The 24489-nt window shown below is 36.2% G+C and overlaps 1 protein-coding gene across 1 annotated transcript in view; it reads right to left on the bottom strand.

The window, feature by feature from the left end:
- The window catches only part of COL4A5 (collagen type IV alpha 5 chain), a 156253-nt gene that overhangs the window by 19262 nt on the left and 112502 nt on the right, over nucleotides 1-24489 (bottom strand). The window contains exons 25-31 of the mRNA XM_054695879.1: nucleotides 23685-23853; nucleotides 21748-21840; nucleotides 21549-21653; nucleotides 14528-14625; nucleotides 13170-13320; nucleotides 5589-5702; nucleotides 4935-5113 (exon numbers count right to left, since the gene is read on the bottom strand). Coding sequence (XP_054551854.1) covers nucleotides 4935-5113; nucleotides 5589-5702; nucleotides 13170-13320; nucleotides 14528-14625; nucleotides 21549-21653; nucleotides 21748-21840; nucleotides 23685-23853 — 909 coding nt within the window. The remainder of the gene's footprint in view (nucleotides 1-4934; nucleotides 5114-5588; nucleotides 5703-13169; nucleotides 13321-14527; nucleotides 14626-21548; nucleotides 21654-21747; nucleotides 21841-23684; nucleotides 23854-24489) is intronic.

Below are 24489 nucleotides of genomic sequence, written 5' to 3' on the forward strand. Positions count from 1 at the left end.
GCCATTTTATAAGTTTATTCTTCCAATCCATGAGCAGGGGATGTCCTTTCATTTCTTTGTGTCTTCTTCTATTTCTTTTAACGTGTTTTATAGTTTCTTTGTATAGGTCCTTACCTCTTTTGTTAGATTTATTCCCAAATATTTGATTTTTTTTGTTTCGATAATAAAAGGGGTGGTTTTTTTTGATTTTCTTCTTCTCAGATTTATTGTTTGTGTATAGGAAGGCTACTGACTTTTGCGTGTTGATTTTGTATCCTGCCACTTTACTGAATTGATTGATGAGTTGAAATGTTTTTCTGTGGAGATTTTGGGGTTCTCTATGTATATTATCATATCATCTGCAAATAGTGATAGTTTGACTTCTTCTTTTCCTATTTGGATTCCTTGGATGTCTTTCTCTGTCTTATTGCTCTGGCTAGGACTTCCAGTATTATATTGAAAAGCAGTGGTGAGAGTGGACATCCTTGTCTTGTTCCAGATCTTAATGGTTGCTTTCAGCTTTTCACCATTGAGAATGATACTGGCTGTTGGCTTGTCATAGATGGCCTTTATGATGTTGAGGTATGTCCTTGTATCCCAGAATTTCAAGGGCTTTTATCATGAATGGGTGTTGCACTTTGTCGAAAGCTTTCTCAGCATCTATTGATATTATCATATGGTTTTTATATTTCTTTTTGTTGATGTGTTGGATAACGTTGATTGATTTTCGGATGTTAAACCATCCTTGTGCCCCTGGAATGAATCCAACTTGGTCGTGGTGAATTATCTTATGGATACATTGTTGGATTCTGATAGCTAAAATTTTATTGAGGATTTTTGCATCAGTGTTCATTAGGGAGATTGGCCTATAGTTTTCCTTTTTTTGTGTGTCCTTATTCGGTTTTGGTATTAGTGTAATATTGGCTTCATAGAACGTGTTGGTATGTCCCTTCCTTCTCAATTTTTGGAAGAGTTTGTGAAGGATAGGCACTAATTCGTCTCTGAATGTTTGGTAGAATTCATTTGTAAATCCATCAGGTCCTGGGCTTTTGTTTTTGGGGAGGTTTTGATTACCATTCAATTTCGCTGCTTGTAATTGGTCTGTTTAGGTGTTCTATTTCTTCTTTATCTAGCTTGGGGTGATTGTAGAGTTGTAGGAATTTGTCCATCTCCTCTAGATTGTTGAACTTGTTTCCATATAACTGTTCATAGTAGTTACTGATTATTCTTTTGATTTCTGCTGTGTCCGTTGTGATTTCTCCTCTTTCATTTATGATCCTGTGTATTGTGCTTTCTCCCTTTTTTCCTTTGTGAGCCTGGCTAGGGGTTTGTCTATTTTATTGATTTTTTCAAAAGAACCAGCTCTTGGTTTCATTGATCTTTGGATTGTTTTTTTTAGTTTCAATTTCATTTATTTCTGCTTGGTTTTATTATTTCTTTTCTTCTACTGGTTCTGGGGTTTTTTTGTTGTTCTTTTTCTAGATCTTTGAGCTTCGAGATTAGGTTGTTTCTTTGAGTTTTTTCTTGTTTTTTGATGTGAGCTTCTATTGCTATATATTTTCCTCTTATTACTGCTTTTGCTGCATCCCATACATTTAGGATATTGGTGTCCTCCTTGTCATTCAATTCAAAGAATTTTTTAATTCTTCTTTGATCTCCTCGTTAGTCCAGTGGTCTTCCAGTAGTGTGGCTTTTAATCTCCATGAGGTAGGATAGTTCCTTGCCTTCTTTTTATGATTTATTTCTAGTTTGATGCCTTCGTGGTCAGAAAAGATGGTTGGTATGATTTCAATCTTGGTGTATCTGTTGATGTTTGTCTTGTGCCCAGTATGTGATCGATCCTGGAGAATGATCCGTGTGCGCTTGAGAAAAATGTGTACTCCGTTTTTTTTGGGGTTTAGTGTTCTATAGATGTCTGTTAAGCCCAAATGCTCTAGGTCCTTATTTAGAGCTTTAGTTTCTTTACTTATTTTTGTCTTGTTGATCTATCCATTGTTGATAGTGGTGTGTTGAAGTCTCCCACTACATATGTGTTTTCTCTGATGTCTGTTTTCAGAGAGGACAACAGTTGTCTGATATATTTTGGTGCTCTTTCGTTTGGTGAGTATATGTTAATGAGTGTATTTCTTCTTGAAGTATTGTCCCCTTAATCATAATGTAGTGACCATTGGGTCTCTTTTTTTTTTTTGAGTTTGAAGTCTGTTTTATCTGATATAAGTATAGCTGTTCCTGCTTTCTTTTTTGGCCATTTGCTTGTAGGATTGTTTTCCATCCTTTGACTTTGAGCCTATTTTTATCTTTTGTAGCTAAATGTGTTTCCTGGAGACAGCAAAAGGTTGGGTTTTGTTTCTTAATCCAGGCTGCAACTCTGTGTCTTTTTATTGAAGAGTTTAGTCCATTTACATTTAGAGTTAATATTGATATGTTAGCATCTGTATTTGCCATTATGTTTGTCTTTCCTTTGATTTTATTTATTTATTCTTTAAATAACTTTTTTTTTTTGGTCTTCTTTCGTTGTTATTCGTCCTCTGAGGTTCTGGCTTTAGGATTCCTTGTAGTATTTTTTGGAGTGGGGGTTTAGTCGCAATGAAATTCCGGAGTTTCTCTTTGTCTGGGAAGGTCCATATTCTTTCTTCATGGAGGAAAGAGAGCTTTGCGGGATAGAGTATTCTTGGTTGGCATCTGTTTCTTGGAGTCTGTTGACTATGTCCCTCCATTCTCTCCTTGCCCGTAGTGTTTCTTCAGAGAAGTCTGATGTCAGCCTGATTGGTTTTCCTTTGAATGTTATCTGTTTCTTCCCTCTTGTCAGCTTCATTATTTTTTCCTTGTCCTGGATTCTTGGGAGCTTTACTATTATGTGTCTTGCTGTGTTTTTCCTTTCGTCGTGGAAGTTTGGTGTTCTTCTTGCTTCTTGTATATCAATTTTCAGCTCCTTCTTCTCATTTGGGAAGTTCTCTTCAATTATATCCATGAATATTTTCTCTGTTCCTACATCTCTCTCCTCTCCTTCTGGAATTCCTATAACTCTTATATTTCCTTTCCTCATGGAGTCAGATAGTTCCCGAAGTCTTTCTTCATTCTTTTTCCTTCGTACTTCTCTTTCCTTTTCTGTTTTGGTTCTTTTTATTTCTGTGTCTTCAAGATTACTTATTCGTTCTTCCATTTCATCTATTCTGCTTTCATTGCTTTTCCCAGAGTTCTTTAGTTCCTCCATTAATTCTTTGATCTCCTGCATTTCTCTTACTTCCCTCTTTAGGGACTCAATTTCCTTCTTCTGATCTATCACTTTTTAATCATGGCAATTTTAAATTCTCTTTCTGGAAGGCTCAGAAGTTCTCCAAGTTGCTGTCGTTGCAATCTGGGGAGTGGTTTTCTTTTTGTGGTGTGCTTCTTTCCTGAGGAGTTGTTAGGTTGCGTGTGGTTCTTCTACTCCCTACTGTCTGTTTTCTAATTTGTCGTATGCGTTGGGACTGTGTTGCTCGGACTGACTGACATCTTGGGTGAACTTCTCCGCTCCCCTCTGGCTCTTCCAGGAGCCATCTCTGTCTTCTGGGGGAGCTTTCTGCTGGTTTTAGGCAGTTTTTACTGAAGAAATGTCCCTGTTCTCAAATGGCGAAGCGGGATGCAGTCCCTGCGCCTCCGGTTTCAGGCACACTCTTCTGCGCACCCGGTCTGCCCCGGACGTGGGTGCCTGCTCCCTCTGTGGGCTCAGACTGCTGGTCGGAAGGGGCCTGGCGTGGAATAACTTCCTGGCTGGCCACTGGGTCCTCCAGAAACCTTCTGCCCTTTTCAAGCAGTCTTAAGAAATGTCCTGTTTTATAGGGTGTTAGTGACTTTTTTTTTCCTGGTCGCTAGGTGGCGCCAGAGATCTCTCCTATTGTCCTTGGGGGGCTGTTTTTCGCCTCCCCCCACCCCGTGGGACAGAGAACAGAGCGGAATGGTAGGGTACACCTCAACAGCTTTGGGGTGCTGTGCCTGCCTTGTGCCCCACCGTCGTGGAGAAACCACGCCCCGAATTTTCGTGCCCCGGGTCTCAGTTCAAAGCCCTCAGTTCCAGGACGCGGGCTGTAGCCCAGTTCAGTGGCGCGGGAATGGCGCCTTTTGCACAGCTCCGAGCCTGGGCGCCTGGTTCCTGCTCACTCAGGGAGGGACCTTCACCTCAGTGAGGACCTCCGCGCGTCTCCCGCAAAGCCTAGGTCGTCTCCCCGCAAGCCTAGGTCGCAGGCGCGGGGACCTGGGCAGCCGCGATCCAGGTCTGCACTTGCTTTTCAAGCGCGCCGAGGCGCGCGCTTTCCCCGGCAGCTTACCGGCAGCCCGGGCTGTGTGCGTCTCCCGGGTCTTTGTTCTTCTCTAATGGCGCCCGAGCCGTTCGCTCACCGCCGCGGCGGATCCTGCAGGGTTCGCCTCAGCTCCCATTCACGGGGTGTGGTGGCTGCAATAGTTCCTTTCCACTCACAGTCCCGCTTGCTGCGTCGTTTGTTCTTGTTGGTGGTTTTGGTTTGTTGTTTCCTCCTCTCTGCCGGTCGGAGAGTGCCGCCTCTGTGGCGGGGAGGGAGCGGGTTTCTGCGCTTCCCTCCCTTCTAGTCCTCTTTTATGGCCACTTTTCTTCGGGCAGTTTGCTGGCGTCACCCGTTTATCTTCCCTGTCTCGTTCTCACTGGGACCTGCCGCTTTTCCTCCCTATTCACTTTTTTTAATGGAGATCTTACTCGCAGCGTCTCCTCGCCGCCATGTTGCTCCGCCCCCTCCACTAAGTGCTTTTTAAAAGTCACAAAATGATTGCCAGTTTACTGACAAAAATGGGGGGAAATTCAACTTATTTTTTCAAAAAAGAAATAAGAATATGTAAAGTGTATTTTTTTAAAGTTTTTTTTAAGATTTATTTATTTATTTATTTATACAAGAACCGGGGTACAGGCCAGATACGCGGGAGGGTGAGAGGATTCACCAGAGACAGAGCTGGGAACAAAACAGGCAGACTGACGAAATACACTGCTGAGGGGAACAGCGAGACAGGAGAGATCTGTCACGCCATGTGGGACCCTCTCCGGCCGGCTGGGATCGAACCGGCGCTGCAGAGGCTGCGGACAGCTTCACAGCGCTGCACTCAACCGCCTGCGCCACCAGGGGAGGTCCTATAAAGTGTATTTTTAATAGAATGTTTTTGCTGAAACAGCTCTAGTTCCCACGTACTAAGAAAGACTAAACAGTTCCATACACAAAGGTATATTAATGCTGTATAGCGATTCAGGTTTGAAATGATGAGCACTAGAAGTTCTTCAATTTGTGATTACAAGACTATGACTAGCTCAACAATATACACTGTGGTAACATACTGAAATTGTAAACTTGCATTACTGGAAAATAATTTTGGAAATGATTTTGTAATAATTTGAAATAATTATTGGGAAAATTTTTAAATAAATGAGAAGAGGAAATATTAGGGATTGAAGTAGCTTCTTCTGTGATCTGCACTTTTTCACTTTACAAATTTATACAAGTAGATATGTTACCTTTCAAATCTGTTTTGTGGAAGACTGCTAAGTAAGTTACACTATCGATGAAACTAACCAACCTCTGTATGAGTGTTACAAAACACTCCAACCTTACCAGGTTGGCCTATTGGTCCAGGAATCCCTGGTGATCCTGGTGGTCCCTGTACACCTATTCCTGGTAAACCAGGTGGTCCCATTGGCCCAGGGTGTCCATTTGGTCCAACATCACCTGTAAGAAATACAGTTTGTATATTTAAAACAACAGCCAAGTCACTAGTTCTTAGAGACCACAATACCCATGTGAAAAGGCACATTAAGCAGGGATATTAAAAAGTCATCCATTCATTAAGCAAGAAAAGTAGAAACAAGTACTCAGAGCAGGTGGTAGGAATCCATCTTTTGTTACAGACTTATAATTTAAACAAACACTCAACTTCAGTACTTAAATCAACCTCATAAAATAGTACAAAAGATAACAAACTACATATTTCTTTACTTGTAGCTCATCTTGGGCAAGATGAGTTTACACTATATTTATAGATGATTTTTGAGAGTTCTTTATATATTATGGTCAAAACCCTTTGACTTCATTTATTCGGAGTCTCTTTTTGTGTTCTTGAATATATCTCATGTCTTTGGTGAAAAAATTTTTGTTGCTGGAACTCCTTTTTTAAAGACCCTGTACCTGTTTATCTGCCTTTGACTGATCTTCCCGTAGTTTATTTAGCATTTTTAATACTGTTGTTTTAAAGTTTTTGTCTAATACATCCTTTATTTCTGTATCCCTTATTATATATGTCCCAGAATTTCTATTCTCTTATTGCTGTTTCATCTTGTATTCAGATATTCTTTGCCTCATAGTTATGTGTGTTGCTTCATTTGCTTTTTGCATTGGGTTTAGTTTTGTTTCTCTTCTTTATCTTGGTGTGAAGTGGGGGCATTAGGAAAGGGCAGGGTTTAAATACTTGCTTTCAGTCATTTTACAGAGTTTGGGTAGTCATGTCTACCTCCGTTCCTCTTTCCACAGCAAGCTCTGTTCAGTGCTATAGTTGTCCTAACTTCCTTCCCTGTCTCCCCATTGCTCTGTTCTGCTGCACGTCATGCTGTATTCTAGCAAGCTTGAGTGTCCTGGCAAGGGGGCTAGGTGTGGTACATGGAGCTCAAGCTCTGGGTCTCAGATGGCCCTGGCAGACCTGGGGCACCTGAGCAGGCTGTGAGCCCCAATGCCCAGCAATGGCAGTAGGCAATATTCTCCACTGCAGCAACCAATGCAGCTGCTTCCTTGTACATGGGAGGCCCCATAAAGTGTATTTTTAATAGAATGTTTTTGCTGAAACAGCTCTAGTTCCCATGTACTAAGAAAGACTAAGAAGTTCCATACACTATAAGCACTTCTGGACTACAAGCACTTCTTGCCCACTTGATTCTTTCCAGTGGAGTGGCAAGACTACTCTCTCACCAGTTTTCCCCTCTGCTGTTGGATTCATGACAGAGTCCAGCAAAGCTCTGCATAAAGGCTGTTCTCTGATTCTGGGAGGGAGTTGGGGGGAGCTACCCTTGCACATGTGGGCCATGGAACTCCCATCACCTGGGTTAGACATGTATTTACACATGACTATACTCCCTTTCTGAAAAATCCCTCTGGTGAAAACACCATGTTATGATGTGGCTGTGGATGACTTACCTCCAGTCTGGGTGGTCTGGATACCTACTTTCCTGGGTACTCTCCCCTTCCTCCTCCTTTTCCTTCCCTGCAGCAGTCACCAACCTTAGTGAATGTTCTCTGTGAAAAAATCCTGGGATTCCATCAGAGAACTTCTGAATCTGTCTTTGCACATACATATGCGCATATATATTTATGTATGTGTGTGTGTGTATACACACACACACACATACATAAATATGTTTATTTATAGTTGTTTTTAGGGGAGAAGGTAATCTCAAACTCTCTGTTCTGCCACGATGTAGGTGGAGTCAAACAGTATTTATTTTGTTGTATTTTTTGGTCTATCTTCTATATGTCTTTTATTTTCCTATACAGATAATTTCTTAAGGTAAAAAGTTAGGTAATTTATTCAAGACTGTTCTTTTTTTCTAATAAAAGCGTTCCATAAATGAATTTTCTTCTAATCACTTCTTTCTCTGCATTCTACAAACTTTGATATGTTTTATTTTCATTTTCACTTACTTCAAAAATACTTTCTAGTTTTCTGTTGATTTTTCTTAGTCAATGGGATATTTAGAAGTACTTTGGTTATTTTCTAAATATGCCAGAATTTTTACAAATATATTTCTATTTCTGATTTCTTATTAAATCTGGTATGATAAGAGAATCTACTGTAGGATTTCAATATTTCTAATTTGTCCAAGTTTGCTTTTAGGGTAGAGATTATCGTCTTTCATTGTGCACTTGAAAATAATGTGTTTTCTGTTCATGTTAGGTGGAACATTCTATAAATGATAGTGAAGGAGTTGTGTTGAAAAGAAACTCCTGACACTGCCCTGATAGATGACTGTAATCCTATCCTTCTATTCTCCCACACAGAACAAATGCTAAGTATGGACGGACCATGGTAGTTGAATGAGCATGAAAAGTTTAGTTCAGTAGGATTGAATAACACTTGATGTTTGGCAGTGCAATTTGTATTTAGAATTTTACACTTTCTTTATTAAAGAGAGTTGCCAAAATTGTATAATCTTAAGGTGTCAAACAGATCAATCTTTTTCAGTGTTCTATATTTTCTTATAACATTTCTAAAACTACTTTCATGTTTATGACTTCAATTATTTTTAAGGATATACGTGTAGTGGGGATTAACTTAGTTGAGATAATTTATTCAACACCCACTTTTAAAGAATTTATTATTTCCTTATTGACTAATGATGACATTTCTGTAAAATACCAATTTTCTATATATACATGAATATGTTTCTGAACTGTTTCTAACTTGTTTTTTTTTTTTTCCACACTGGTTCACAATGTTAAACTAGTTATAATTTTATAATATATTTAGTGTATGTTTGGTAAATATTAAGTTTCAGAATCAGTTATGTCAAGTGCAACCAAAAAAAAACCTACTTGAATTCTCACTGAAAATGAATTATATTTACAGATAAATTTGGGCAGAGATCACATCACTGAGTCTTCCCATCCATACATGATTTATCATCCAATTAATTCTATCCCTTTTCCAAGGTGTAACCAATACAATCTTTATTTTCTTCTACAAATACATGAGGAACATTTTGTTTTGATAATTTCTAGACATAATATAGGTTTTTTATAATAATTTTCTTTTTTTTTCACTATTTCCAAACACACCAGTCTTTTTGTCTTAATTTCTTTGCATGTTCTTTTCTGATGAGTATTAGTCTTTTAAAATTATTGATCACTATATAGCTTTTAAAGTGTTGCATCAATTTCTCATACAGTTAAATAAGTTCTAATACCCAGTCACTGTTAGAAATATGGTTGGTTTGTGAACTTTTATTGTGATCTCTTTGTTGAGTATTTATTGTGGTCTACAGATTGAAAACATTGAGGGGATATATTTATAAAAGTTCCTGTTGATATAACCAGTATCATAATAATATCACCTAAATTTTCTTACAGAAGAGAGTAATCTCTGAGAATTTCAAGAGCAGAATATACGCCTTTGCATTCCTAATAATTCAGTGTTTGAGGATTAAAGTAATTATATGGCAGAAAATCCCAAAATATTTTTTCTTCTAACGCCTAAGGAACTATATAATGGAGTTTTAGCATTTGAGAAAGATTACTATTAGGATATGGGGCTTCTATACTTACTTCATAGGCAAATGCCTATCAGAAAGTTGACTTTTTATTTTAATTTTCATTTTCTTACAGTGTTTACTTTCCTTTCTCATGTGTTCCCCATAGAATTTCCACCACTAGTTACCCCATGCACCATTACCATAGTTCCTTGTGCTCCTCCCGCCCACATCTTGATCTTTCTCCCCACCCCACCCTTGAAGAATGTCTCTAATTTACAGTTGTCTGTTTTATTTTTGTTCAAAAAGTAGACTTTAATGTATGCTTCAACCCATTTCTTCCCAGCTCATCTCAGGAGCATTTTTATAAACAAAGTACAGTGAGTGTGTAATTTCCACAAGGAGACTGCTTGTCACATAATTCATAAATTGAACATCTCTCTCTGTAGTTTTGGAAGTCATTGATGACAAACACTACGTATAACTCAGCTGGCCAGAACTACTTACTCAAAGACAGAAAGGGTTTGTTTTTTTGTTGTTGTTGTTTTTTTTTTCTTTTTAAAGAGCTTATCTAAGAAGACTTTGTATTAGACTAGTCTGGTGCTTTTGCTGGCAGAACTAAGTCTGATTAAATTGGGGTATGATGTCTTATTGCTTTAATGGGAGTCAGTCCAACATGTTTCAGGAGCATGAAGCTGTTCAGATTACTCTCTGGGGGCAAAAAACACTGACCAGGAGAGTTCAGTTCTTTGTAAACCAGAAAGGAAAAATCAACTGCCAAAACAACTACCTTAATTTTATTCCTATATATAATTTGGGGAATCAAAACCAGAGGTAGAAGACAACAATACAGACATGAGCAAAGAACACGCACAGTTACAGGAAAAACAGGTTTGTCCCTCAAACACATGAGAAGATGGTCATTTCACTTATAAACAGAACTACAAATTTAAACTAACCTGAGAGTAAATGCAAAGGATCTAGTATACCAAAAAAAGGCTTTTTTAGAAAGAACAAAGTTGGAGGACTTATATTATCTGGCATCAAATCTTATCAAAAGGCTACTGTAATACAAACACAGTGGTACTAAAACAGTGAAGGAGATTAAGTAGAAGTGACAATCCAGAAATAGACCCACACATATATAAGTCATTTGATTTTTGACACAGATGCCAAGGTAATCCAATGAGGAGGGGGCTCTTTTAAAGAAAAGATGATGAGCAAAAATTATTTGAAATGGATGGATTAAACATAAAATCTAAAACTATAAAACATAAATTATCTTTGCAACTTTGAGACAGGGAAAGGTTTTTTAGACAAAGTACAGAAAATAATATTAAAGAAACTTGGTAAAAGAAACAGCAATAAAATCAAACTTTTTTGCTCATCAAAATACACAGATAAGAAAATGAACACACAAATCAGATAAGAATAAAATACCCATAAATATATAAAGAACCAGTATGCAAGATATATAATGATCACTTCCAACTTAACAATAAGAACAACTCATCTTTTACAGTGGGGGGATATTTGAATATATCAATAGCATGCAAGTACATGTAAAAGAGCTCAACTTCATTAGGCATCAGGAAGTGCAAACTAAAACCAGATTATGTTAACAATACACTGACCAAAATTAAAATAAAGAGTGATAACGCCAAACTTTGGAGAGAATGTAAAACAACTGAAAGGTTGTTATCATACTGATGCAAGTTTAAAATATCAATAGTACCACCATTTTGGAAAAATGTCTAGTATGTTCTTAAACAACAAACATACACCTATCTTATGACCCAGTAATTCTACTGTTAGATATTTACCAGAATAGAACAATAGCACATATCCATAAAAAGACTTGTAAAATATTGTTCTTAACAGCTTTACTCATAATGGTAGAAAACTTGACATACTCCAGGTGTCCAAGAAAAGAATGGATAAACAAGCTTTGGCATATTTATACAATGAAATACTTGAAAATACCTGATAAACACAACAACATGAATGGATCTCAAAAATACAGTTTTAACTAAATTTAAGAAAATGTAAAACAATGTATTGAAAACAGTGTTTCTCTACCAATATTAGTCTAAATATCGGAACAGGCGTTATTTAATGATCATCCAAAGTTCAGGGATAAGATTAAAAAAATACATCTTGAGTGAAAGAAGTCTTAAAAAGAAATACTCTGATTCCATATGGAGTTCTACAAGTAAATTAATTTACTTGTACACTTGTACACTATACTACTGCTGTGGATGTTAGAGTAGGGACTGAGGAAATGAGCAAAAATAAATTATGGGGTCATACCTCGGTAGGGATTTGGTTACATGGGCATATGCATTGTCATCATCCAGCAAATGTGCACTTAAAATTTGTTCATCTTATTTCATCATATTTAATACAAGGCTGCTATATAAAAAAAATCAAAATCTCTATGTACCGACATGGAGTGATTTCTAGAATATAAAGTTAAATGAATTAAGTAGAAAAAGCCAAAAGGTAGTAAGTATTCTGTCTTTTGAGAAAGGTAGATACTAAAAATATATTTTTTTGCTGACTTGCATTTGTATGAAGAACACTAAAGGAAAGAAAAGAAACTAAAATATGGACACATATAGTATACACACACTATACATATGTATATCCATAATACATACACATTTATATATGTACATATATGTGTATACACATTATATAGATACACATTTATATGTCTATGTATCCAGTTTTATCTTCTTATCTTTCCTTTAGTGTTCCTAGACTAAGCATGGTGAAATATTTAGGGAAAAGTGTACTGTTGTTGCAATTTGATTTAAGAGCATCAAAAAATAAGTTGATGGATAGATTATGTAACAAATCATATATAGTGAGAATGCTGATAATAGAATAACAATGATAGGTATATAGTAGTCACCATAAAATTATTTCTACTTTGTTATATACACTTGAAATTAAAAAAAAAAAAAAAAACGTTCTGACAAAAACAAAAATTTTAATTGTAGATCTAGGTGGTAGATATATGGGTTTCCACTAGATCTTTTAATATTTTGTGTTTGAAAATTTTCTCAATAAAATGCCTAAAATATATACTGAAATTATTTATTTCCATCAGGTTGGCAAAAATCAAAGGGTTTGTCAATATACTCACTTAGCAATACTATGAGGAAACAAGCACACTCATATACTGCTGCTGGGAGTGTAAAGTGGTGCAAATAAAAAGGACTCTGACAATATCTAGAGAGACATTTACCCTTCAATTCAGAAAATCTGTTTGCATTATTCTAATAATACAGCTGTACACATATGAAATAATGTGTATGCAAGTTTATTCACTGAAGAATTATTTCTGATAAGAAAAGATGGATAAATACCCAATTTAGCAACTAGCAACAGCTAAACTCAACTATGGCATACATAAGCAATTTAATACTAGGCTGCTACATAAAAAAATCAAAATTTCTATGTACTAATATGGAGTGATTTCTAGAATATAAAGTTAAATAAATGAAGTGGAAAAGTCAAAAGATAGTACTCTGTCTTTTGAGGAAGAAATATAATAAAAATATGTATTTTTGCTGACTTAAATTTGTATGAAGGAATACTAAAAGAAAGATAAAAAACTAAAAAATTGACACAAAGATGTTTATATATATATATATATATACACACTATACACACACATTTATATGTATATATACCTCCACACACACATTTACAGAGCAACAAGAACAGAGGAATGGAGATGGGGTGAAAACAAGATGTAGTGATACTTTTATGCACATATGACTGTAATATCTATTCAATGAAATAAACACAAAAAATCAATGGTGGATAAAAAACAGTGACAGACTAGCAGCCCAGGCTTCTCAGTTAAATGGACTTATCACCCAACAAACTTTCCCAACACTGGCAATTTCTATAAAAGTTAAAACAAATTGTGAATAAGCAACAGCCTCCATACCTTTTGTTCCAGGTAGCCCATCCAAGCCAGTGTGTCCAGGAGGACCTGGAGGTCCTGGGAAACCACGATCCCCTTTTGGGCCAAGTGTCCCTTTGAAACCTGGGAGCCCAGGAGGCCCAGGCGGTCCAGGCAGACCAAATCCTGGTTCCCCCTTGAACATACATAACAAAAACATAACAAAACATAATAAAAATTCCCATGAATTTCTTGCAGTTTATTGTTTACCATAGAGAACTTAAAGCAGAAAATATAAGGTAATACATTTTTTCCATTGGGGAAGGGGGTAGGATAAATAAGGCAAAGTAATGGGCATGCTGGAGAGAAAGAACATCTGGAAGAATGGGAAACAGAGCTTAGTAAAACAAATAAAAAACAAATTAGATGAACCGGACTGGTTTCAGGACAAGAAAAGATAACTGAGAATGAGTAGTCTATCAAAGTGAGGAAATGTGATAATGGAGTGAATATTAGATGATTATTTCTAATTTGACAAGGTATAATGATGACATTGTGTTTTCTTTTGTACAAAATGTGAATTTATTTAGAGATAAATATTGAAGTATTTATAGGTGGAAAGCAATAATTTCAAGATTTGGATTAAAATACTTCAGCAGAGAGAAAAGGAACAGATAAAGTAAGTGTGGTAAAGTCTTGAAAATTTTGAATGTGGTTGGTGGATATATGAAAGTTCAATGTATTATTCTTTTCACTTTTGTGTTCATTGGAAAAGATTCATAATAAAATGAAAACAATCATGGGGTAGTGGTTTCTCATGAGAGCTGAGGACATGGTCAGTAGTTCTTCTCATGGAAAAAAGTAATGATACACAGGGAAGTTTTAATTAAGTGCAGGGAAAATACAGGAACATTCAAGATAATTACATATCACATTATAGCTGTTTTCCGAAAGTTGACTGAGGAAAATGTTACATTAGCTAATATAGAATAAAAGGAATAAAAAGTAACTCAAACACATTGCTGCTGCTGCTACTACTACTACTACTACTACTACTACTACTACTATTACTACTATTGTTAAGTAACAGTGACTTGCATTATGTATCTTGGAAGGAACTGGGACACAGAAACTATGTGGAAAGTGCCTGACATGATAGTCAACACCAACTCAAGCAATCATTACACAGGGTTGGACAGAGAACAAATGTGGCCTCTTCATGGACTATTAAAGAATGTTTTGTGCTAAATATATTTAAATATTTAAAGTAAAAATATATTAATTGTTAAGTTTAGTTATATAATGAAGACTAGGATTAAAGTACAAGTCAAGACAGAGATCTATGGCTAAAAAAGGTAGGGGAGATAGGAAAATGGAAAAAAATAAATTAAAATGTCCCAGACCTTTGGTCCTGGAAATCCTGGTGGCCCAGAAGGACCTTCTAGACCAACACTCCCAGGTCTCCCAGGTGCTCCTGGAGGCCCTGGGATTCCAGGAAAACCTGTGAAATAATAAGACATTGTTAAATCTCCAAAGAGAAGACACTTTAAAAGAGATACCAATACTCGCAAACTGCCAATTTAATCGTATCTAATCATGCTTAGTGACTATAATACGATGTCAAAACCAAAATGGCATTCTGAATGACTACTTAGGATCAATTCCTATATATATCTGATGTTCTCTCTAAATTACCTTGTGATCCTATCATTTTCACATAGGGCTAATGTATGTAGAATGTATACTCATCTGAAAGAAGATCTATAACATAATGAGAAAGAATTAAACATAAAGAATGAATCCCCCCCAATGCAGTAAAAAAATGTTATCTGTTCACATCTTGATAAAGTATGAAGAAACACAATTGACAATATTACATACACCTCTACACAATTAAATAAAACCTGATACTTTTGAAGTCATTAAGTAAGGACATGTTTAAGAATTGTCCTCAGACCAAAGTGCTCTCTTGACTTTCATATAATAAATTGTATCAGCAATGAAGAACTGAAGCAACAATCACCAAAATTTTCAGTAAGTCAAGAGATTATGATTTGGAATAAAATTGTTTGGATACATGTGTGCATCTGTTCTCTGTTTAATATAATCCATTCATTAAGCAAATAACTTTTCATTCTTACTATGTGCCAGTACTGTTCTAAGCCCTGATAATAGCAAATACAGAAGACAATAATTATTGTTTGCCCCACCAGGAGCAACAGCAGCACCGGACCCTAGCAAGTTCCCTGGACAAGTGTGTGGGGTAGAGACACACCCAGCAGAAACCCCAAGGACAAAGGTACAGTCCTGTTAAGCTCCCTGAGTGAGAGTGGGAGCAGATCTGTCCCAACAGACACACTACTGACATCAGGTTGTCTTACTAAACACTAGGAAGGAGATGAACCCACAGTAACAGACCCCTTCCCACTGCCACAGTCAAGAACACTACCCACTAACTGAAAACCCAGTTATAGATTAGCTCTCCAAAACATACAGTGTCACATATTGGAAAAGAACTTCTGTACTCTCAATTGTTAGAAAGCAAATAATGGGGAGTTGAAAAAACACAACAAATAGTAACCTGAGTGCAAAGATCAATACTACACCACAGAGAGAAAATAAATCTCCAGAACTCAATCACAGACATAGGACACCTGTTCTTTCTATCAGATAGAGTTCAAAATTGCTATAAACAAATTCAAAAAAATGGAAGAAAACAGAGAAGACACAGAAAAATTCATCAAAGATAGACAAGAAATCTCAGAAAAACAAATGAATGTCCTCAGAAACAAAATTAATGAATATGAATAGATGCTCAAAATTGAAGCTTTAAATGAGAAAATAACAGGGTACAGGGTGTAAAGGGATCAATACAGCAGCTGAAAAACTCTGGAGGAAGCTATGAAAGTAGAATAGACCAAAGGGAAGAATAAGTCAGTAACCTTGAAGGTAAGAATGCACAAAGAATCCAGGTGGAAGAAAAAAGAAATTCAAGGGGGAAAAAAAAGGAAGAAATATTTTGAGAATTATCTGACACCATGAGGAAAGGCAATATAAGAGTAATTGGAATCCTGGGGTGGGGGGAGGAGAGAAAAGGGGACAGAGACCTTATTTAAAGAAATAACAGAGGAAAAATACCTAATCCTGAGAAAAGAACTAAATATAGAAATCCAGGAAGCTGAAAGAAAACAGGGTGCCTAAACAAAATGAGACCTACACAAAGGTACAGTAGTAGTAAACTTTACAGAGTTCCTGAAGACCTCTCTGAAGACACACTATGGGCTAGAAGGAAATGGAATGATATGATGATGCAACCTCACTCTGGTAAGAATGGCTCATATTAAAAAATGGGTAACAACAAATGCTGGCAAGGATGTGGAGAAAAAGGAACCCTTTTACACTGTGGTAGGAATGCAAACTGGTCCAATCACTATGGAAAGCTGTGTGGAGGACTTGCAAATTACTAAAAATGGAGCTACCACATGACCCAGCAATTCCACTCCTAGGCATCTACCCAAAGGATACAAGAGCATTAATTCAAAAAGAAACCTGCACTCATAAGTTTATTGCAGCACTATTTACAATAGCTAAGATATGGAAACAACCTAAATGTCTAAAAACAGATGACTGGATTAAAAAGAGGAGGTAATATATATATATATATATATATATATATAAATATATTTATTTATTTATACACACACACACACAATGGAATACTTGGCCATCAAAAAAGATAAAGTCATGCCATTTGCAGCTACATGGATGGAGCTGTAAGGGATTACGCTCAGTGAAATAAATCAGAAGGAAAAAGAAAAATATTGCATGGGCTCACTTATAGGAGGAATATAAGGAAACGGAACAAAGGGTCAGAGGGGAAAAAAAGACAAAAGCAGCAGGAAAATTATACCTCTGAGACATATAGGAGGGGAGGGGTAGAGAGGGGTTCAGAACAGGGGAGGGAAGACCACATGGGACTATAGTAATGGCTGACGGGTGAAGTGGTGATGGGAGATTTACAGGGATTACATCTGAGGGGAGAATCAAATATTGAACAAAAATGAACAATGATGCAAGAAAAAAATACTTAAAATAAAAACTTCCAATCAAGAATACGCTATCAGATATGAGAGAAAAATAAAGGCCATCTCAGACAAACTGAAACTGAAGGAGATTTTAAACTCTAGAACCCCAATGACTAAATATTGTAAGGAGCTCTGGTATCTAAACCAAAAAGAGGAACATACATAATAAATGAACAAGGAAATAGAAACACAAAATGAAGGACAAAATGGCAGAAATGAAGTTTTATGTATCAATAATTACTCTAAATATAACTGAACTTAACTCACCAATTAAAAGGCAAAATGTGTCTGGTTGGATTAGGAAAGAGAATGCAACTTTCTTCTGTCTCCAAGAAATGCACCCAAATTCCAAAGATAAAGATAGATTCACAGTAAGGAGGTGGAAAACTGTTTTACAAGCAAATGGAACCCAAACAAAGGCAGGGACAGCCATCCTCATATCTGATGAAATAGATATTTATCTAACAAAGGTAACAAGACACAGGGATGGACACTATAAAATGATTCAAGGAAAAATATATCAGGAATAAAGACACAATAGCCTTAAACAAAAGCTAGACCACATAGGCTTCAATATATATTTATAGGGCACCGTGCCCCAAAACAGCAAAATACACATTTTCTCAAGGGCACACGGGACATTCTACAGAACTTAACCACTTATTGAGTCACAAGATAAGAATCAACAAATTCCTGAAGACTAAAATCATACTAAGCCTCTTCTCTGACCATAAAGGTATCAAGCTAAAATTCAACTACAAAAAGAAAGCAGGAAAAACCTATATGTAGACATTGAACAACACATTACTGAATGACGATTGGGTAAATGAAGAAATCAAAGAAGAAATCACAAAACACCTTGAGGGCCCCCTGGGTGGCGCAGGGGTTAAAGACAGCACTATCAAGCTACTGCCAGCTACTAGAGCATGAGTTTGATCCCCAGCCTGCCAGGGTGCTAACCCACATGGTGCAGCGGACCTCTTCTGTCTCACCCACTGCTCCCCTCAGCAGTGTATTTCAGTAGATCTGCCTCTTCTGCTCCCCACTCTGTCTGGTGAATCCTCTCACCCCCCACACCTCTGGCTTACACCCCAGTTCTTATATGCATAAATAAATAAATCTTTGGAAAAAACACCTTGAGACAAATGACAACGAGGCCACAATCTTCCAGGCCTTATGGGACATAGCAAAAACATTATTTAGAGAGACGTATATAGCAATAAAGGCCCACAACAACAAACAAGAAAGAGGTCAAATAAATAACCTTATCTCTTAACTCAAGAAACTGGAAAAAGAAGAACAAACATAATCAAAAGCCAGGAAAAGAAAGGAAATAATAAAAATAAGAGCAGGAATAAGTGAAATAGAAATAAAAAATTGACAGTCCACAAGATTAAGGAAATCAAAAGTTGGTTTTCTGAAAAAATAAGCAAAAAGGGAGAAAATTCAAATAAATAAAATGAAAAATGAAAGAGAAGTTACAAATTCAGAGGATAACAAGAGATTAATATGAACATTTGTATGCTAATAAGTCCAATAACCTAGAAGAGATAAACAAATTCTTAGAATTATATAACCACCAGAGATTGAATAAACAGAAATCCTAAATAGACCAGTCACAAGCAAGGAAATTTAAACAGTAATTAAAACTCTCACAAAAAATAAAAGTCCAGGAACACACAGCTTTACCAAACTTTCAAAGATGATCTAATCCTATCTTTTTTCAAACTCTTTCAAAAATTGAGAGAGAATACCTCCAAACACATTTTATGAGGAATCATTACTCTAATACTAAAACCAGACAAAGACAACACACAAAAAAGAAAACTATAGACCAAATTCCCTAATGAACACAGACATAATAATTCTCAATACAATCTTAAAACTTAATCCAACAATGCATTAAAAGGATTATATGCCATAACCAAGTGGGATTTGTATCAGGGACAAAAGGATGATGCAACATCTGAAAATCAACCAATAAAAGAAAGATAAAAGCCATATGATCATATCAATAGATGTCAAAAAAGCATTTGAGTGGGTACAACTTTCATTTATAATGAAAACCCTAAAAAAAAAAGGTAAGTGGGACATATCTCAACATAATAAAGGCCATATATGACAAACCCAAAGTTAGCATCATTCTCAAAGGTAAAAAACTAAATACTTTTACACTAAGATCTGGTACAAGACAAGAATATGCACTGTCATCTCTATTATTCAACATAGTATTGATATTCTAAGCTAGAGCATTCAGGCAATAGAGAGGTATAAAAAGAATCCAAATTTGGAAATAAGAAACTATCACTACCTGCAGACAACATGATAATATACATAGACAACTCTAAAGACTACTATAAAACTAATTGAAAAAAAAATCTGTTCATCAAAGTGCCAGGTTTCAAAAACAATACATAAAAACCGGTTGCCTTCCTATACACAAATAATTAGCCAGAAAGGAAGAAATTAAGGAAACAATCCCATTTATAATTAAGCCAAAAATAATTAAATACCTTGCAGTGCACTTAACAAAGAAAACTATGAGACAAAGTTTTAAGAAATAAACAAAGTCACAAAGAAATAGAAAGATATTCCCAGCTCATAGACTGGAAGCATAAACATTGTCAAAGTGGACATCCTAATCAAAGCAATATAGAGATTAAATGTAATCCTGACAAAAATAGGAGAGAATGGCAGCATCACACATCCAGATTCAAACTATACTACAAAATCATAGTAATGAAAATGGTAGCGTAATGAGACAAAACCGGACACACAGACCATTACAGTAGAATTGAGACCCTAGAAATAGACCCACACCTATATGGACATTTAATCCATGACAAACAAGCTAAGAACATACACTGAAACTAGCAAAGCCTCTTCATTAAGTGGTGCTGGGAAAACGTAGTCACATGTTAAGGAATGAAAGTAGACCTGTATCTCACACCATACACAAAATTTAATTCAAAATGGATAAAAGACTTGGATGTTAAGACCTGAAACCATAAAATACACAGAAGAAAACATAGGCAAAACACTCTACAACATAGAATTCATTTCTCCCCAGCAACAAGGAAAACAAATGGGAAAATAAATAATTGGGACTAGATTAAACTAAAACACTTCTACAGAATAGAAGAAAATATCCCAGCAGGGCGGCCCCCTCTTACACTGTTAGTGGCAATGTAGACTGGCCTAGCCCCTATGGAAAACAGTATTGAGGTTTCTCAAATATTAAAAATGGATTTCCCATACAATCCAGCAATTCTACTACTACGTATCCTTCTGAAGAATGCAAAAACACTAATTCAAAGGGAAATGTGCAATCCCATGTTAACTGAAGCACTGTTTCAATAGCCAAGCTATAGAAAACTATGTGCCCAAATACAGATGACTGTATCGACATGATGTGGTATTTATGACAATGGAATACTAATCAGCTATCAAAAAGATAAACATTTGCCATTTGTGGAAACACAGAGAGAGCTGGAGGGTATTATGCTAAGCAAAATAAGTCAGAAGGAGAAAGACAAATACCAGATGATGTCACTATATGTGGAATAGAGAGAAACCAAAAAAAGGGATCAAATAAAGCCAAACTAATAACAAACCCTAGAAAACAGACTATAAAACTAAGGCTACTAGAAGCGGAGGGGGAGGGGTGAGAGCAAGGTGGTGATGGTGCACAATGCACTATGATGGTGGACAATGTGTGTTTTGGTTGTACGTTGTGTTGTAACAACACCTGAGGGGGAAGATCTATACTTCTAAAACACAAACAATACTATAAACCAATGTAAAGTCATTAAAAAATAAAATAGAATAATTCTTGTGATTTTTTAAACGTACATATAATTTTTGCATATCTTTGACCCAGATATTTTGTTATGTGTAGTGTTTTAGATAGTCAATAAAATTATAGTGCATCCATGATGTAATTTTTCATTTACATTCTTTTTTTAAGACCCTATTTATTTATGCATACAAGAGCTGGGGTACAGGCCAGAGATATGGAGGGTGAGAGGATTCACCAGAGACAGTGGGAAACAGAACAGGCAGACTGACTGAAATACACTGCTGAGGGGAGCAGCGGGCGAGACAGGAGAGGTCTGCCTCACCATGTGGGTTTCTCCCTGGCTGGCCGGGGATTGAACTCGTGCAGCAGAGGCTGCTGACAGCTTCAGAGGTTGCGTCTTGATGCTTGCGCCACCAGAGAGGCCCTTACATTCTTCATATTACACAGAAAGTATAAACAATAATTGCTTCCTGAATACACTATATCAAAATTATAATATTAACCAACTAAACTATCCTCCCTGTTACCCAGCCTACATACCTTTGGGACCAGGTGGTCCAGTACGTCCAATTCCAGGGATACCTGGTTCTCCTTTGCTACCGGGTATTCCTGGCAAGCCTGGTTGGCCTGGGAGTCCAGGGTCACCTATGGAGAAAGGGCAGTTTTTTCTTGAGAGGGAAATGTGCCAATAAAAAAGTCAATAAATGTTAAAGATGTGATAAATAAATTCTCCATATACCTGGAAGACCCACTTCACCATCTCTTCCTGGGTTACCGGGCAAGCCTGGTTTCCCTGGTTGGGTTATGGTATGACCTGGATCACCTTTAGGACCTAAGAAAAAGGGATTTAATAGTGAAAGAGATGTGTTCACTAGACTAATGATCTCTAATTAAAAATACTAAAGGCAATTTATAGACAGTCTTCTGAAAATGCATAATAAAAAAATCCACAAGAAAAGCCTATTCAAGGATGACAGCAAGCATTCAAATTGATTTCTGATCATTAAAGACATCATACAGAAAGTGAAAATAGTAAGCCATAATGAGTGAAGGTTTTGCAAAATTAAATAGCTAACAAATAACTAAAACGGAAAACTCAAATTCCTCTAAATCAATAAGACAAAGAAACAACTCAATTGAAATAATTCAAATATTCAAAACATTTGAATAGGCATTTCACAAAAGGAAATTCAAATGGCCAATAAACATATGAAAAGGTTCTAAACTTTAATGTAATCATAAAACAGCAAAAAAAAAAAAAACTGCCAAGAGATATATCACACTCAATAAAATGGCAAAAATGTGAAAGTTTGACATTACAAAATATCTATGAAGATGTAGATTAACAAGTAATGTCTAATACTGCTTGTGGGAATATAAATTGGTGCAATTAATCAGCATAGCTTGGAATTATCTACTAAACCTGGAGATGTACTCATTAATACCTCAAAAATTCTTTTGTGTGTCATATAATCTCTGTAGCAACTACTCAACTCTACTATGGTAGCACAAAAGCAAGCATAGACAATAGTGAATGGGTGTGGATATATTCAAATAAAAGTTTCATTTATGCAATGGATGATGGACTAGTTTTGGTCCACGGGCCATAGTTTGCTGATCCTTGCCCCAGAGAAGATGTACACATGTATATTAGGATGGATATACAAAAATATACATAGAAGCATCATAGACAGTAGGCCTGAACTATAAATATAGTAGACCCCCCCCCACCCCCGGAGGATAGAATCCAATCCCAACTGGATGCCTAAAGCCATGGACAGTACAGAACCCTATATATACACTACACTTTTTTGTATACATCCATAACTAAAAGACAGTTTGATTTAAATTTAGGCATGGTAAGAGATTACAAACAATAACTAATAATATAATAGGGCAATTATAACAATATGCTGTAATAAAAGTTATGTGAATGATTTCTCTCTCTCAATATCCTATAGTAGGTATTATTTTCAGATAGTGGTCGACCGGGGGTAACCTAGTCAGGGTTTCTCTCTGAAACTGCAGAGAGAAAAAAGCCTCAGATAAGGGGAGACTACTGTAACTCAACTATCAATTAACAATACAATGGGTAAATCAATTGTAACACACACACACACTTATACAAATACTACACAGCAATGAAAATGAATGTACTATAGTTACACACAAAGTTAGCATAAAGAATACTTACCTATGAGTCCATGAATATGGAGTTCCAGAAGAAACATAATCAAAATACTTTGTTTATAGATACATATCTAGCTGGTAAAGCTAGAGAGTAAATGGAAGGAAATTAAGCAGAAGTGGTTACATTTAGAGAGATGGAAGGGGATTGTGACAGGGAAGACAGAGGAAGATGGTGGTTTCTAGGAGACTGGCAATGTCGTTTCTTAATATGTGTTAGTTGCATGTGTGTTTCCATTATAATTGATTGTTAAACTATGCATTATGTATCATGTACTTAAAAAAAAAACAGAAACAGCAAAATTGAAGACAGAAAAAATTTAAACTCCCCTTTAAAAAAAAATACATTGTTTTTCCTTGCTAAGGAGTTCTGTAAACAATAACTAATGGCCAGGGAAACACATCTTTCATGAAAGGAATGGGCAAAAAAAATAAGCATTTCTGCTTTTAATCACTAAATTAAAAATAAAACATCTGTAGTAAACTCACCTGGTATTCCTGGCTGGCCTGGATTTCCTGCCACACCTTGTATGCCTTTTTCACCTACTGGGCCTGGAGGGCCAAAACCAAGAGGGCCCATTGGCCCCCTATTCCCTGGGAGACCTGGTAAGCCAGGGTTTCCAGGAGGACCTCTTTCACCCTTAAAAGCAATTCCACCCTGTAAAGGAAAAAGTTCAATACAGAAACATATAGATATAACAGCTACCTATAGGTTGGTATTACTGAATACAACTAGAGAAATTATACAGCCAAATAGTTCTTTTTAAAAGTTTTATGTACAAGTTATTTAGCATGGTATTGTATGATCACTCCACTTAATCATTCTTTCAACAGATATTTTTGAGTTTCTATTATATGCCAAGAACTGGTGATACAGAAAAGAATGAAAATAGACAATACCACTACCCTTCCCTCATGAAGCTTACAAGACGTTTACAGTCTAGCTAACATTTTATAAAATATCACTTCCCATAGAAATACTAGGCTGTGTAATGTCCACAAAATAAAACTGTTCATTTATGGTTAGTCATTAGGTTCTGTGATATATTTAACATGGCATCTACTCAGACTAATCTCTAAGCTTATTATAGATAAAAAAAAAAAAACAAATTAGACTTTTGTTGTCAGTTCTAAGTGAAGTGGGTTAAGTGGGGTAACAGAAGGGGTACCTCACACTGACCCATATGCATCTTAATTTCTTGCCCACCTATTCATAGTCAATATTAATATAGTAATGGGTTAACAAAGAAGGAATTTATAAAATGATTGAGTAGAAAGACTGGTAAAGAAACCC

This window comes from Talpa occidentalis, unplaced genomic scaffold (assembly GCF_014898055.3).
Source record: "Talpa occidentalis isolate TD23 unplaced genomic scaffold, MPIMG_talOcc4v2.1 talOcc4.15, whole genome shotgun sequence".
In the NCBI taxonomy this organism is placed as follows: domain Eukaryota; kingdom Metazoa; phylum Chordata; class Mammalia; order Eulipotyphla; family Talpidae; genus Talpa; species Talpa occidentalis.